Source organism: Apiospora phragmitis, assembly GCF_038363925.1.
Source record: "Apiospora phragmitis strain CBS 135458 chromosome Unknown utg000001l:1.0-2902119.0:1.0-2906034.0, whole genome shotgun sequence".
NCBI lineage: Eukaryota > Fungi > Ascomycota > Sordariomycetes > Amphisphaeriales > Apiosporaceae > Apiospora > Apiospora phragmitis.
In genome coordinates this window covers 1,139,217-1,152,531 of record NW_027117399.1, presented here as the reverse complement: position 1 = coordinate 1,152,531, position 13,315 = coordinate 1,139,217, and the positions used below count along the sequence as shown (strand labels likewise).

Genomic DNA, 13,315 nt, shown 5'->3' with positions numbered 1-13,315 from the left:
TATTTATTTTCCGGCCCCCTTTCATTTTGTTAGCTAAAACGCGCCGCCCGGCGGTGGCGGCGGCCCTCGGTCACCCCATAGGGCGTTCCCAACTTTCATCTGTGTTGATGTCCGATTCGGCCTGCTGAAACTTACCATTCCGGTGCTGCCGTTGATAGTACTGCCGTTCGCTCTCTCTATAAGGGGTACCATTATGCTGCGGGCGCATAGCTTCACCCAGATCGCCGTTATCACCTGGATACGGCTGATAGGGCCTGACGGCCGAATTCGGTGGTGCTGTTAGTGGTCCGTCGTAATACCCGGCGGTATACGGGTCTCGGTAAGGGGGGCTGGCATCCCTTCCTCGTCGTGGCGGCGACCCGGAGATGCCTTGAACGTTGTCAATCAAGGCAGCATTCTCCTCGGGGATTTCCGTCAAATGCTGTTCACCGGGCATCCCAAATTGACTCCGACGGAACTCGGTGGCTATTGGCAAGTGGTCGGTGCTTTTGGTTCCTGGGTCGTTTCCATAAGGCCTCATGGGATAACTCGTGTCGACACCCTCGGAGTTGACCTTGGTCGAGTAGCTGATGTCATTGTGGCGTTTCTTAACGCCTACAAAGAGCCAACGAATACCACGGCCAAACGATTTGATCACGTCCCAGAGGTTCAGAGCGTCCAGTATAGCCATGAGGCCCATGAAGCCTCCTTTCGGAGCACCGCGTTCATTTTCTCGGATCCCCAAGCCCAGGGCTGGGTCAGAGGGCGGGTAATATGATGCTTTGGCGCCCGGGACATATGGCTGGTAGGGGAAGGCCCAGATATGCAGAATAGCAAAGACGGCCATCTCGAAGCAGAGGAGGAGGGATGGGATGCCGACCTTGAGGTCAGGATAGGCCAGAACCTCATTAGGCTGTATGATGCCCAACGTGGACGTGCCTACAGAGATGGCAGTGGTTTGCCAGAAAGACAGGAAAATGACGAGTTTGATGGCCAAGACCTTCAGGAAAGGTTTATGCTCGGCCAGGGGTTCCTTCATCTGTATGTAGAACTGGATGAGACAGTACATAGCAATGGTAACCGCTAGCGACTCAAGGATGAGGACCTATAATTGATACTATGGTTAGAGGCGCATACCCGTGGAGGCTCATGGCTACAGAGAAGACTTACCCAGATGTGGGCAAAAACAGGGTTGTTCGAGGTTTCGCAGTACCGGTCAAAATACTCGGTAATCACGGCGGTTATGGTCATGGCCACTCGGATAAAGCAGTAGTGATATACGCCAATCCAGACGATGTTGAACCATGTCAGTCCGCTCTTGGGGTCCTCCAGGCGCCACGGTCACCGCCGCAACATTTGGCGAACCAGTTGACGGGCCAGACCCATGGTTTCATGGGGGACATGTAGCGAAAGTATTCCTTTTGCTCGTGCAAGTCGGGAGCGACATAATGGCACATGAGGGCAAAGAAGGAGGAAATGGCGAAGGCTTCATAACAGTCGCTGATGACCTGGTAGTAGACGGCATGCCAATACTTCCAGATGCACAGGAAGGCCGAGATGGAATAGATGGGGATCATGAACAGAATGCGAATAATGTGTTTCTGTTCTCGGGGCTTGGTGTAGTTGAGGGCATGCATCCATACCAGGTACAGGCTCGTGAGGGTTGCGATGACAGCACAGCCGCCTCCAACAATAATGGCCAGCCGGTGGAAGGTGAAGCCGTGGACAATTTCCACTTCAGAACCGACTATACAGATTAAACACAGGGTTGGTGGTCAGCATCAGGTTCGTCTGTTCCATAATCAATCATCTTGGCGATTGGGAGCATATGCATGACAAGACGGGATGATCGAGGCTTATTTAGAGCCAAGACGTTTTTGGGGGGGGCGGCAAGGTTCAACTCAACAGCATTCAATCAATCAGGTCGCGACGACTTACCTCGCAGTTCCTCCAACGTGGTATTACATGTTAAATTCCACATACTTGTCGCTTGCTTTGTCGTACCGGCGTCATTCGGGCCCTTATTCTCTTCTTCGCTCGTTGCCCCCGAGAAACCATTCAGATACAATGGCGCCTGCTATATCCCGTTTTCTGTCGTGTCGCGATTCCCGTTCCTGACAGCTTGGCACTGGATCGCAGCGCTCGCGCTTCCCACCAATTCCTCTCAGCCTGCGATGGTTGGTGTCTTCTCTCGATGGTCGGAATCCGGTGAAAAGTGCGATGGGATGCAGGAAGGTCCTACTACGATTTGGCGCAGACAGTTTGTAGTGGTTGATTGGAGACGGCGGAAAGGCAGGTGCCAGGTTGGAATTGGGATGCAAGAAAAGTTGGCTGTCACTACGACGTTGCGAAACGAAGGAGGTTCTTCATTAAACAGATTGTGCCAAGAGGTAGAAACAGACTAGTCGGGCCCGGATGCTATATATGTGACTGCAGATAAGTGGTAGAGAATACGGTAGATGGAGGCGATCAATCGTAGTTTGCCATGCAAGGTCGAACTATGGCTAACACAGAGAAGTGGCAGTGCTGGAATGACGGTGTGGGCGTGTGCGTGATGTGTGTGTGCTCCCTTGTGCATCACCATCCATCTCGAAGCAATGGAGGTCGAGGTCGAGGTGAGGTGGTGGTGCTGGTGCTGGCAGAGAAGAACAACCTGGGCAGGTGAGACGCAAGAGGCGCAGCTTTGTGCGACGAAGCCCCTACGAATCAGGCCGAGATTGCAGGGTAGCACCTGTAACAGCAGTCAGTGAAGAGGGGCCCTTCTCTGCCCCCTTCTCAGGCCGACAGCGAACCAAAGAACCAAACCGCCCGAGTCGTCGGGGCACTTAAGGCTGAGTGGCCCTGGTTGCATGAAATGAAAGCAACTGAGAGAGTCTAACACTAATGAGCCTAGAGAGTCTGAGAGCCTAAGCAGCGACACCCCCACTACCCACTATAGCATGTTTACTTATTATTAGCAGCTTCAGTCAGGGTATCCATGTGGAATTCGGCATCACATCATGTCAATCAATGCAACTGCCCATCTGATCCGATGTCTGTATGTATATATAAATGCGCAGACCTACAGCCCTAGTCTATCTGTCTAATCGTCTCTGATCTGAATAACCTTTTAACGCAGATTGGCACATCTCCCCGCTGTCTGTGTATCTATCCGCCAAGCTCACGATCCGTCAAAGCTGGACCACGGGGCCGGACGGACAACGGTCGGATATGAGATAGAACGACCCATAGAAGCATGCACCGAGGTAATCCAGGTCGCCATTATCAGACGACAACAATCTCATTTCTGCCACTACGAGGCAGACTCAGCATCGCTGCCTACTTACAATCCAAGCCAAGAGACGGCGAAGCAATTATTCCCCTCAACATTACGGAACCCATCAACCAACCGACGATGGCCAAGAGAATACGATATTGCCAACTCGCACCGTTCATGGTCCCCCAATGTCCGCTGCACATTATAGCACTTGCGAGAGCAACAACAGGGGCTGATTCACGCAGCTTGACACGGGGGTCATCGGGGTCTGAGACATGCAGTCGCCTACGTACCAATAATTACTTTTCAGCCTTATTGAATCAGCATCGGTGATGGGGCTGGCAGTGGGCAGTGGGCAGTGGGCCAGGTCGAGTCACCTCAACGAAGATCGTTGTGCGGCTATTCTTGGCGAACCTCAGGCATCGCAGCCATGGTGCTTGGAGGGATGTTGAAGGCTGACCGCAGCACCATTATTCATGTCGTACGAGATGAAAATGGTCAAGATCATGAATTGGGGGAAGGGAGGAAGGGGGGAAGAGCAACACTTTGGAATGTGCATCTGCATGCATCCGCGTGCAGGGCCTGCTTTGTGAGTGAGATAATTGAGTCAGAACACACTCAGGGGTACAGAAGTCGTTCCCAGCTGCAACCTATCTTGGGTTTCTTTTTCTCTCAGGCAGGAGAATACGGTTCGAATGATGCTGCATGGACTACGAAAAGCAAGCTCCCATCCGATTATTTGCTCCCTTGGGCTGACACGAAGAGACAGATCAACTATTAACTAATACAGAAGGTATAAGGGGGATAAAAGGGGGTGCGGGGGGACAAAGGGGGAGAAGAAGAAAAACCATGGCCGTCCCTTTCGGATCCGAGGCCCAGCACAGAGTAAGTCGCCAACATCACTCTGCCACATTGGAATTCAATAGGAGTGCGGGCTCCGTCACAAAGCACGCCGCCTCCGGAAGCTTGACGGACCGGGGATCTGACTTTTCGAGCGACAACATCCGGCTCGATATTCACAGCCGGAAACACTGCGAATGGGTAGGCTTGTCACATGGTAGCACCACAGTAGCCACGGGCTACGCCAATGGCGCAGCTCCCGAAAGTCAATCAACACCGGTTACCGAACTCAGACTTTACCAATAAGCAATCTCAGAGTGGTAAGACAAAGTAAACGGCAGTTCCAGCCACTTGCATCATAATCGGCACTTCCATGACGCACTCGCTATGTTCCCGGCAAGGAACCGTGAGCAAGGAGAGAGCGAGAGCTGCCAGCGTGCCTTGTGGTAAAAGTCCGAACACCCGAGTCGTCGGTAATGAGCCCCGCACGCCGCCGGAGATGGACAACGAGGGAAAACCCGCTCAGCATATGTGAGTCCATAATATTGAGTGTACCCCTCGAGATATGCGCCGGCCCATTAGCCGTGCTCTAGCTGCAAAAGGGGAGATTCCCTTGGAGATTAGCTACGGAGACAAGCCCAGCTACTAGAACTCTAGCGCGTCAGTAGAGAAACGAAAACGCGCCGAAAAGGTTCTCGGCAAGTAGTCCTCCCGCTCCTAGCATACCTACATGTATTTTGCCTCTTCAAATCACGCACAATGTTGTGCATCGACACTTGTGATCTTACTAGAATCATAAGTGATTTGGCTCCCTCAGTTGAATACTTTTGTAGCATTTCGCTAGTTGCTTGCCAAGTAGGGCCAAGCGCCTGCTGTTGGCTGTTTGCTTTCAGAAGGAATGTGCCGTAATGGCAAAGTCAAGGCCTAGGCACATCCTCATTTTAAATCATGTACCTACAGCAGCCACGCCGATTCTAGGTAATACCGATCAGCACAAGATGAGCTTTCTACACTTTGCCGAGTTCTGTCCATCAAGGGATTTGGCCCAGAAAATAGCACAGAGTGTATTTCGTATCACAGGGACAATTTGCCTGTATAATCCACTCTCTAGGCATCAGATAACGAATAAATTTGCCTATACTCCTGAACGCCGTATGGCCAAACCGAAAATATGCCCAAGGGCGACGAGCGATCTCTACCCGGGCAGTCAAGTATCATATGATTTCATTAAGACCATCAAAGTCATAGGAAGCAGTCGATTGTTGAGAATACCTTGCTTCTTTATTAGAATATTCCAGAGTAGAGCGTCAAGATCATGTAACATGATCAAATCGCTATTGTGGTCCGGATGGATGCCACACCCTTATGTACATGCCACACAATCTATGAGAACACCGCACGACGCATCATGCTTCGCCACGATTGGGCCTTCCGTGATCTCGCTCAAGCTCGAAGAGCTGCACCTAATATCGGACACGAGGAAATTCGACTGCGTTCCGATGCTGCTCGTGCACCAATATCGTGTAACTGGAACCGTTGCCGCCATGATCGCGTGTGTAGTTCTTGAAACCAGTCGTCGAGACGTGGTAATATAGGATATTAGAATCCCGCATTCGTACAGTTCCCATCTCTGCCAGAGGGCCCCGTCGGTCATATGTTTGGTCGGCCATAGCTCGCCATGTTTGTGCGTCTGAACTCCCTTCTTTGTCCTAGAACCCCAATTCTCCGTAGAACGCCGTCCCTGGTATCTCAAAAAATGCAAATGCAGGTGACCCAAATCTGGACCCGTCCGAGTATCGTGTGCGTCATCAATAATCCCTTTTTCTGAACCCAGCCTTGCCTGAAATGTAATCATGTGCCTCACGGATGATCACCATCCATAGGATCAGGGTTCGTTGTACGGAGTACTCTTCTGGAGTAGTCCCGGTCATCTCGTAGGGTATTGATGCTCTCATGGCTCTTGTTATCGAAGCGTCCATAGATGTTTGTGGCGTAAGGGTCCATGCGAGGATCATGTGGCATTAGTCGACTGTTCCTTCGGCCCATCGAGTCGCCGTCCCAGGTCGATGCCATCTCAGTTCTGGGTGTGCTCATCATGCCGGCAGAGCTGCCTCGCACGCTGTTCTGTCGATCTAGCAGGGCCTGGTTTTGATTGTGCCGTTTTCGTCGAAGCCAGAAGAAAGCCCCGATCGCTCCCATAATAATGAGAAATCCCAAGACACCGACTGCCACACCAACCGCTGCACCGGTCGACAATCCTTTAGAGCCGGATTCCACCGCGGGTGTCTCCTTGCTATTCGCACTCGTCGCTACTGGTGGCGGATACACAGTAACAGTTGCGAGGCTGACGCTTCCATCTTTTGTCACAGTGGAAACTAACATGCTTGGCGATGGTTTCGGGAGCGGCTCCTCTGTTTTCGGGTCAGGTGAAGGATCAGCTGAGGACTATGGGTATTTCTGTTAGTTTGGCATTCCTGGTATAGATGATATCTATATCTAATGACAAATGAAATTGGGGGCGCCCTTGGGCTGGGCTATCAAGAAAAATAGTTGGTTGCATACAGCCGGCTTATTAGTGACAGTGGTGAATACAGGTGGAGAATCATGAGTAGTAGGACTGAGGGTAACAGTATTCTGTATAGTCTCAGTTATGGTGCCCTGACATCTCACGCTGTTAAGTAAGAGAACCTCCAGAAGATCGATGTTGCCAGAAATGCACACAACGCAACCGAAGAAGCAGAAGACACAATGGCACCGCATCTGCCCGCGCTTGATACACCAGGAAAACTGGACATGACCCCCGCAGGAAAGCAATAAAGAAAGAGAAATGACGAGAGATAGAAACACAGCAGGCAAAGGTGTGCTGGGAAAACTTACCTGGGCAGTTGTCGTCGCAGTCGGCGACGGATTGTCGGCTCCTTGGGTCCCAGAAGGGTCTTTGCCGAGCATCATGTATCCCCACAGGCCATCCCCTCCGCATGTATCATCGGGATACCCGGAGCATTTTGTGTTGCATTTTGATGTCGAGACTTGAACAGATCTAGCCGGTTCGATATCACTACACCAGCAGTTCTGGCCCTGTATAATGGCAAAGGCTGTTCCCGCTTGGGTGCATTGGTCACGGCAAAGACCGTCGGACTGATAGATACTGCTGGCTTTGAAAAAAGGGTCAGCACCGACAAGCCAGGCTGTATCGTGAGCGAGTAAGGTACTTACTGGAACCGCCTGAAGCAGTGTTAATACTAGCGCAATATGTCATGGGAATTGAAGCTCCCATGGCTATCTTCACCAGAGCCAGTAGAGTGACCAGAGTCAGTAAAGACCCGGTCGGTTGAGAATAAACCATGATTGGAGATCTCGATAGATTCAACCTGTTAGGCTATGGTAAGCGCAGCCCCGAATGATACATGGCTAGTAAAATCAGATTCTCCGTTGGCAGAAGTGCCATGTTGATGTGTCGGATCGGGTAGTGAATCTCAATAATCGGCCAGGTACTGGTCAACTGGAGAAATATGTGCATGGGCCAGGCAGCCCAAATAATGCCTTACTTACAATCTATTGTTTCCAACCAGATATCGGATAGGAGGCAGTCGTGTTGTACCACAAGAAATTCAGAGGTAGAAAGCGCTGCTTTTCCTGTCCATGACAGTGTGTCTGTTCTGTGGTGGAAGGTATTGAGATGCACCACCAACAGCTCCGCGGATGATGGAGCTGGCGTCGTCCAGTACGGTTGCTGTGTCCGTAAACTGGAGGAAGAGACCGAAGACCTGACTGGCTGTGTCCTTCTGTTGAGCGAGGGAAGAAAGGACAGATGGACGGTCGAGATCCTGACAGACAAATTATGAGGTCTGGATGGAAGGGAGAGAAAGAGAAGGGATCGCTACTAGTAGGGGAGGGAAAAAGAGAAATCGGAGGGCTAGTAGAAAAGAGTGCCGCCGACTGAGACCCAGGTCTCGAAATTGCTAGGCAGGCAGAATGTGATTGGGCGTAGTTGGGTAGAGGCGATGTGGGAGAGCCGGGAAGTATTGGAGACGAGTTGCTGGTGCAAGTGCCAAGAACGATCGGTGACGGGTGGATTCAGAGACCAAGAACTGGTCCCGGGTAGTATCCTTGACCTGCCTTGTTGTGGTGTGGGTGATGTGGTGGTTATTTTTTATTTTTTCTTTCTTTTATTTTTGGCCTGCAGTAGTCGACCAGGGGTGGAGAGCAGAGACAAAAGAGCTAGCGCACACACTCAGAGCGGGCTGGTAGTGGTAGGCACCTAAATTGAGGTCGTCGTACGCGAAACAAGTACCTAACCTGTTTCCCGTTTTGGGCGAGATCGATGTACTGGTAATTTGTACGTAGGTGTGTGTATGTGCTTGTGCTTGTGCGTATGGCGCATATGTGTGTATTATGTGCACGTACACCGTCTCCTCAATGGCTGGAGGCCGACGAAGAAGCGAGAGTGACAGCGAAGAAAAGAAGACCGAGGCTGGGCTGGCAGGAGGATTTCCAAGGAAGCGGAACCAAACGAACGACAGAAACAGGCAAGCCTGTTGTTTATTGAGAGTGACTTTAGTGAACAAGAATTGATTGAAGCGAGAGACAATACAACATTGGGAGGGGGTGAAAAGAGCAACGAACGAAAGCAGGCATGCGTCTCAACAGGGGTAGCAGGTGGGAAAGAAGACCGAAAGCAATAATCAACAAGAAACGAATGCACGGGAATCTGGAGAATTTGAACCTCGAAAGAATGGGAAAATTGCAATAATAGCCCGTCCCGTTGCCAGCTCTTCCTTCCATCCACCACCCACACGCCTCTGTCACTCAATACCGTCATCCCCCACGGTTCCCGCTGAAATTACTCATCATTGCTGATACGCACTAGCAGAGTATTGGATCTACTCGGGGCTTCTCTTGCTTATTATCATGCCTGTCTATTTGCTTGGAATTGTTCGTCCTCTTCTTCTTCTTCTTCTTCTTCTTCTTCGTGAATCATGCAAACAATCAATGGCACACACGTAGCCCAGCATGTATGGGACGAAGGCAATGGTTGTATCAATGTGTGTCTACTAACTACAAGTAGTAGTCTCTCTCTCTTCCCCTCTCTCGCGCTGTCTCTCTCTCTCTGAAATGGATCCCTCAAGGAAGCTTTGGGCCAAATTGGCAGGCACTACTCCAAATACACCAAAGAACCTTGCCCTGAAATTGATCGTCGGCTACGGTACGCTTTGGGTTAGGCGTATCATGTGCACGGAGCCTCTGGTGAGCAGACAGACACCTTTGGCCAACGCGGGTTGGCGGGTTGCGTCGCACGTAACATGTTGGCTGGCACCTTTTGGATCATGACTGCAATGCCTCCCTGGGAATTAATTTCGAGGCTGCTATTTTCCGGCGTTCCGAAAGGATGCCGATATCACTTCGATGCCTGCCCGCATGTATTACTACCTACGCACATACACGCACTGTAGCATGTAAGTGAGAAGTGACACTCACAGCAGTGGCTCTCTTCCTCTTTCGCCTTTGGCAGGTGTGTTGACGTTGAAGGTGGCGCAAGATGCTAAATTACAATAAATCACTTTTTGGGGATGGATAATAAGACAGCGATGCCCGAGCACGGATAGCCGTCCGTGTAGATTCGCCTGCCCAACCCCCATAAACCTTGACATCCTAATAGAAGGGTGTAATATAGATCCACAACCAAGGACTATCGGCACGGACCTGGGAACTCGCTCAGCCAGTGGACCATATGTCGTCATCACTCCGCCTTCTACAAGTACAATTACACAAGAGCGCGACGAGGTAGCAAAAACCCCGTCGGCGGAGAGAGAGAACTCCATCGTGGATCCGTTGCGGCGGTTACGAGCCTCTACTGGAGCCTCCTCGAGTCAATCCAGCCTTAGCTGTGCCATTCATCTACTCTATGTAAGTAATGGTAGATGCGCTACTGTTTGAGGTTGGTAGACTACATACTTACTATTCAGCCTTCGATATGCGACAGCGATGAGCTGTGACTGTCGCTCGTGTACCGTCCATCCTCGCTAATGAAATCGAGCCCTGGGAAGTTGGAGATTTTTTCTTTCGAAACAACAACAACGGAACGAAGCGGCGACACAAGTGCTACGTATCTAGGTTATTGTATCTTTTCTATTGAATGATCTGCCGCTATTTCTGCCCTGTCTGCTTATCTTTCAGCAGTACTCGGTTGGGAAGCAGCGGGCCTCAGATGAGACAGGGAGATGTGGCAATCTCGTAGAAGTCGATACCTGAGGTCCTGCAAATCCACCATGTATCTGGGACGACGGGAAGATTGTCCCAATTATTGTCGCTATCTAGCCTAGGACCCTGCAAATCTATCGAGCTGGAGTAATGAAGCGCACATAGGTCAACTCCAAGTCACACTGTTAAAATATGTACAATATAAATATCAACGTTCCCCAATAATACTTTAAAGATGAAGCGAGTGCATGTAGTGGTCTGGATATCCCTGATTTGGGTTTTTACGAACCCCTTCTACATGGGAGTCCCTTGCTTGCTGAAGACGACAAAGCTTCGTCAAACGCCTCTTCCGCCAACCGCGAAGAAAACCACTAACCTAGCAGCTAAATATTCCTCCCGATAGCACATACGAGACGTGGAAATCACGTTGGCTTTGCTCATTCCCGTATATCAGCATCACGGGGTGGCTCAGAGCTGTCAAGTGGTCCTTGATATACCGTACGTGGACGGGCCAGTCGTATGATTTGTAAGGCACAGCCAGTCCTAATTCCGGAAGTCCTCTGGTTAGCCTGCCTAGGTAGGTAGTATGTAGGTACTGCTCGTATTGTCAAGATCAAGAGTGCACGGCTCCATACCACCATGTGAAAATACGAACGGTGGCTGGTAGTGAGATGGATGACATAAAAGCACATACGCCACAGTATCGAAGCAACAATTGCTACTCTTGTCTACATGTACATACATACATAACCTACCTACTAGTCTTTTACGTTTGATGCAGCTGCAGCTATCTCCAAGTCTTGCAGAGCACCTACATACTCCTATTCGCACAGCGCAGCCGAACTAGCAATACTATTTTGTCGGCGTGCAGATTGGCTGGCAGCTAGCTGGTCGACCAGAGTGGGTTAATTTAAACGAACCCCAAAACTGCCGCCTCTGCCGGTGCAGGAAAAGGTCTCGAAGATTCGTAGAAGAGGGGCATTGCGGCAGTGTTGTCATGGTAGCTTCATGGCATGTGCTGCAATCGCGTGGTTCCGCGGAGAAGAAGAGGGAACATCGTCAGATCCACTTGGCCGTGATCATCGTATGTACTGGATAACTCCGGACTTTTCCAGGAGAAAAGACGTGAGAGGGGGACGTGATGCCCGGGATATCGCAGTTGACTTTTCGACCCGCAAAGGAAGGTTCCAGCTTCTTATCCACGTCGACGACGATGATACCACCTTCGACGATTGCCAGATGGAAGTGCTGTGATTCTACATCGACACTGGCACGATGAAGCAGTGATTGATTGTTGAGAACCCCCCCACTTCATACATACTTGGGAGTCCGGAGGAGAGGGTGTAGTGGTTGCATGTGCATGCTTAGCTGATTTTTGACTTGCATGACCCTCTGCATGAACTCGCCCAGACACGAGAAATCCCTACCCTACGGAGTACATCTCCAACATACATACATGCTTCCACTCATCTACACCCTTTTTTTCTCCCCACGCCAACCTCTTGAATTGTCGAATCAGTCCTGCTGCACGCAGGCTCATACACATGTTGCCGAAGGGCACCTCCGACGGGAGGGTGTAGCTACGCCTATACCCCCGGTGAGCGGGCGAGACTAGGTGACGGTGCCGGGGGTCTCCGTTTACGGAAGCACGCCGTATCTTAACAAGACCGCTCTCTCCGTCTACCTGCGCGTCTTAGATTCGGTCGGGGAAATACGATACATGCATATAATCAATAAAAGTACCTAACCGATCACTTCTCACGTCAGAAAATCCAATCAATTAATATCATTTCTGCCATGGGCTCGCAACCAACTACCTCCTTTTCCCAGCCGGTCCCTCGGGCTCTGAGAGCCATTCTAGGGTCGCGCCGCGTGTCTGCCGCCGCTCCACGTCACATAGGATAATCGGCTTCATACCCAAGATCTCGGCTTGCGGGACCGCGTCTGGGCTCTCCGAAGTCACGGTTCACAGGGTTCGATTCTCTTAGTTGTCGCCCGTACCGAGGCTCGACTATATATGCCTACTCTCGACGTATGTATGCATTTCGACTCATGCAGGGCTCACAGAGGAAACAGTCCAAGTGGTCTATCTACTCGATACCTTGCCAGACACGTGTACGGAAACAAGCTTAAGCGCCGGATCGGCGACACCCAATAGGGGTGCCGGACGGGTCATGGGGGAATCCCCGTGGTTGAACAAAACCTGTACGGATATCTCTGCGAATGGAGATTGCAATGCGCCTGGCAGGCACCGCTGTCATGGATCTACAGAACACGCCAACTCAAAGTGCAATTGCAAGCGCTGACAATCATGGCAGCAACCAAGCATCCCATGATGGCACCAATCACTCAAAGCAGGAAGCCAAGTTTTGCACATCAAGACTCGCCATATATAATCAAGGCATCGTCTACAGATGACGTCTGCCTTGTCCAATCCTGGCCCTAAGTTATGGCTGTGTCTGAAGTGTAGCAGCATATACAAGTATATGATGGTGTATGTTGCTCGATCAACCAGGGCTCTCTCTACCTCATCATACACACATACAAAACTCCGTACATTCGATTCATCCCACCAGGCAAATATAGCGCGTGTCATCGGCAGCTACCCGCGTTACAGATTCATTGGTTCACGGGCTCTCGGGGTGCACGTTGTTGTAGTCTTTTGCTAGTTTGCCAGCCAGCCAGCAAACAAAACAATTGCGGAACTCTGGGCGGAGCCAAGTAGCCCGCTGCCCGGGAGGGGGAGGGGGAGAGCTGAAAAGTAATACAGTAGCAGCTGATATGAGGATCGGCTTCCAGCCTCGACGCGCGAATGTCGATCGTCACGCACATCCCCATTCCGGAGAAAAAAAGCCCGCCATGGCCCATTGTATCAAGAGGTTACTTTTCACATCATATGTGGGAAAAGGAAACACTGCAAACCACTCACCATCAACGCTGTCTTTCGCGTCGCTCTTGTCACGAACCGAATGGTCGGGTTACACCCTGGAAAGGGGTCGGGTCACGATCCACTTCGGATCTGACCCAAGAAAAGACGCA

At 50.9% G+C, this 13,315-nt stretch overlaps 3 protein-coding genes across 3 annotated transcripts; 1 reads left to right on the top strand and 2 right to left on the bottom strand.

Moving 5' to 3' along the window:
- Positions 1-70: 70 nt before the first annotated feature.
- PG994_000354 (Transmembrane protein) lies at positions 71-1,960 on the bottom strand (the record flags this gene model as incomplete). The annotated part of the gene is made up of 4 exons (XM_066851763.1): positions 71-1,084; positions 1,150-1,235; positions 1,319-1,726; positions 1,918-1,960. The coding sequence occupies 4 exons, from the start codon at positions 1,958-1,960 to the stop codon at positions 71-73; spliced, it is 1,551 nt and encodes a 516-aa protein (XP_066722395.1).
- A 2,124-nt stretch (positions 1,961-4,084) lies between these two features.
- Positions 4,085-4,781, top strand: PG994_000353 (uncharacterized protein; the record flags this gene model as incomplete). Its single annotated transcript, XM_066851762.1, has 3 exons — positions 4,085-4,340; positions 4,477-4,606; positions 4,733-4,781. The coding sequence occupies 3 exons, from the start codon at positions 4,085-4,087 to the stop codon at positions 4,779-4,781; spliced, it is 435 nt and encodes a 144-aa protein (XP_066722394.1).
- A 1,154-nt stretch (positions 4,782-5,935) lies between these two features.
- On the bottom strand, positions 5,936-7,421 carry PG994_000352 (uncharacterized protein; the record flags this gene model as incomplete). The annotated part of the gene is made up of 4 exons (XM_066851761.1): positions 5,936-6,520; positions 6,638-6,709; positions 6,953-7,230; positions 7,292-7,421. The coding sequence occupies 4 exons, from the start codon at positions 7,419-7,421 to the stop codon at positions 5,936-5,938; spliced, it is 1,065 nt and encodes a 354-aa protein (XP_066722393.1).
- Between the last annotated feature and the right edge of the window lie 5,894 nt (positions 7,422-13,315).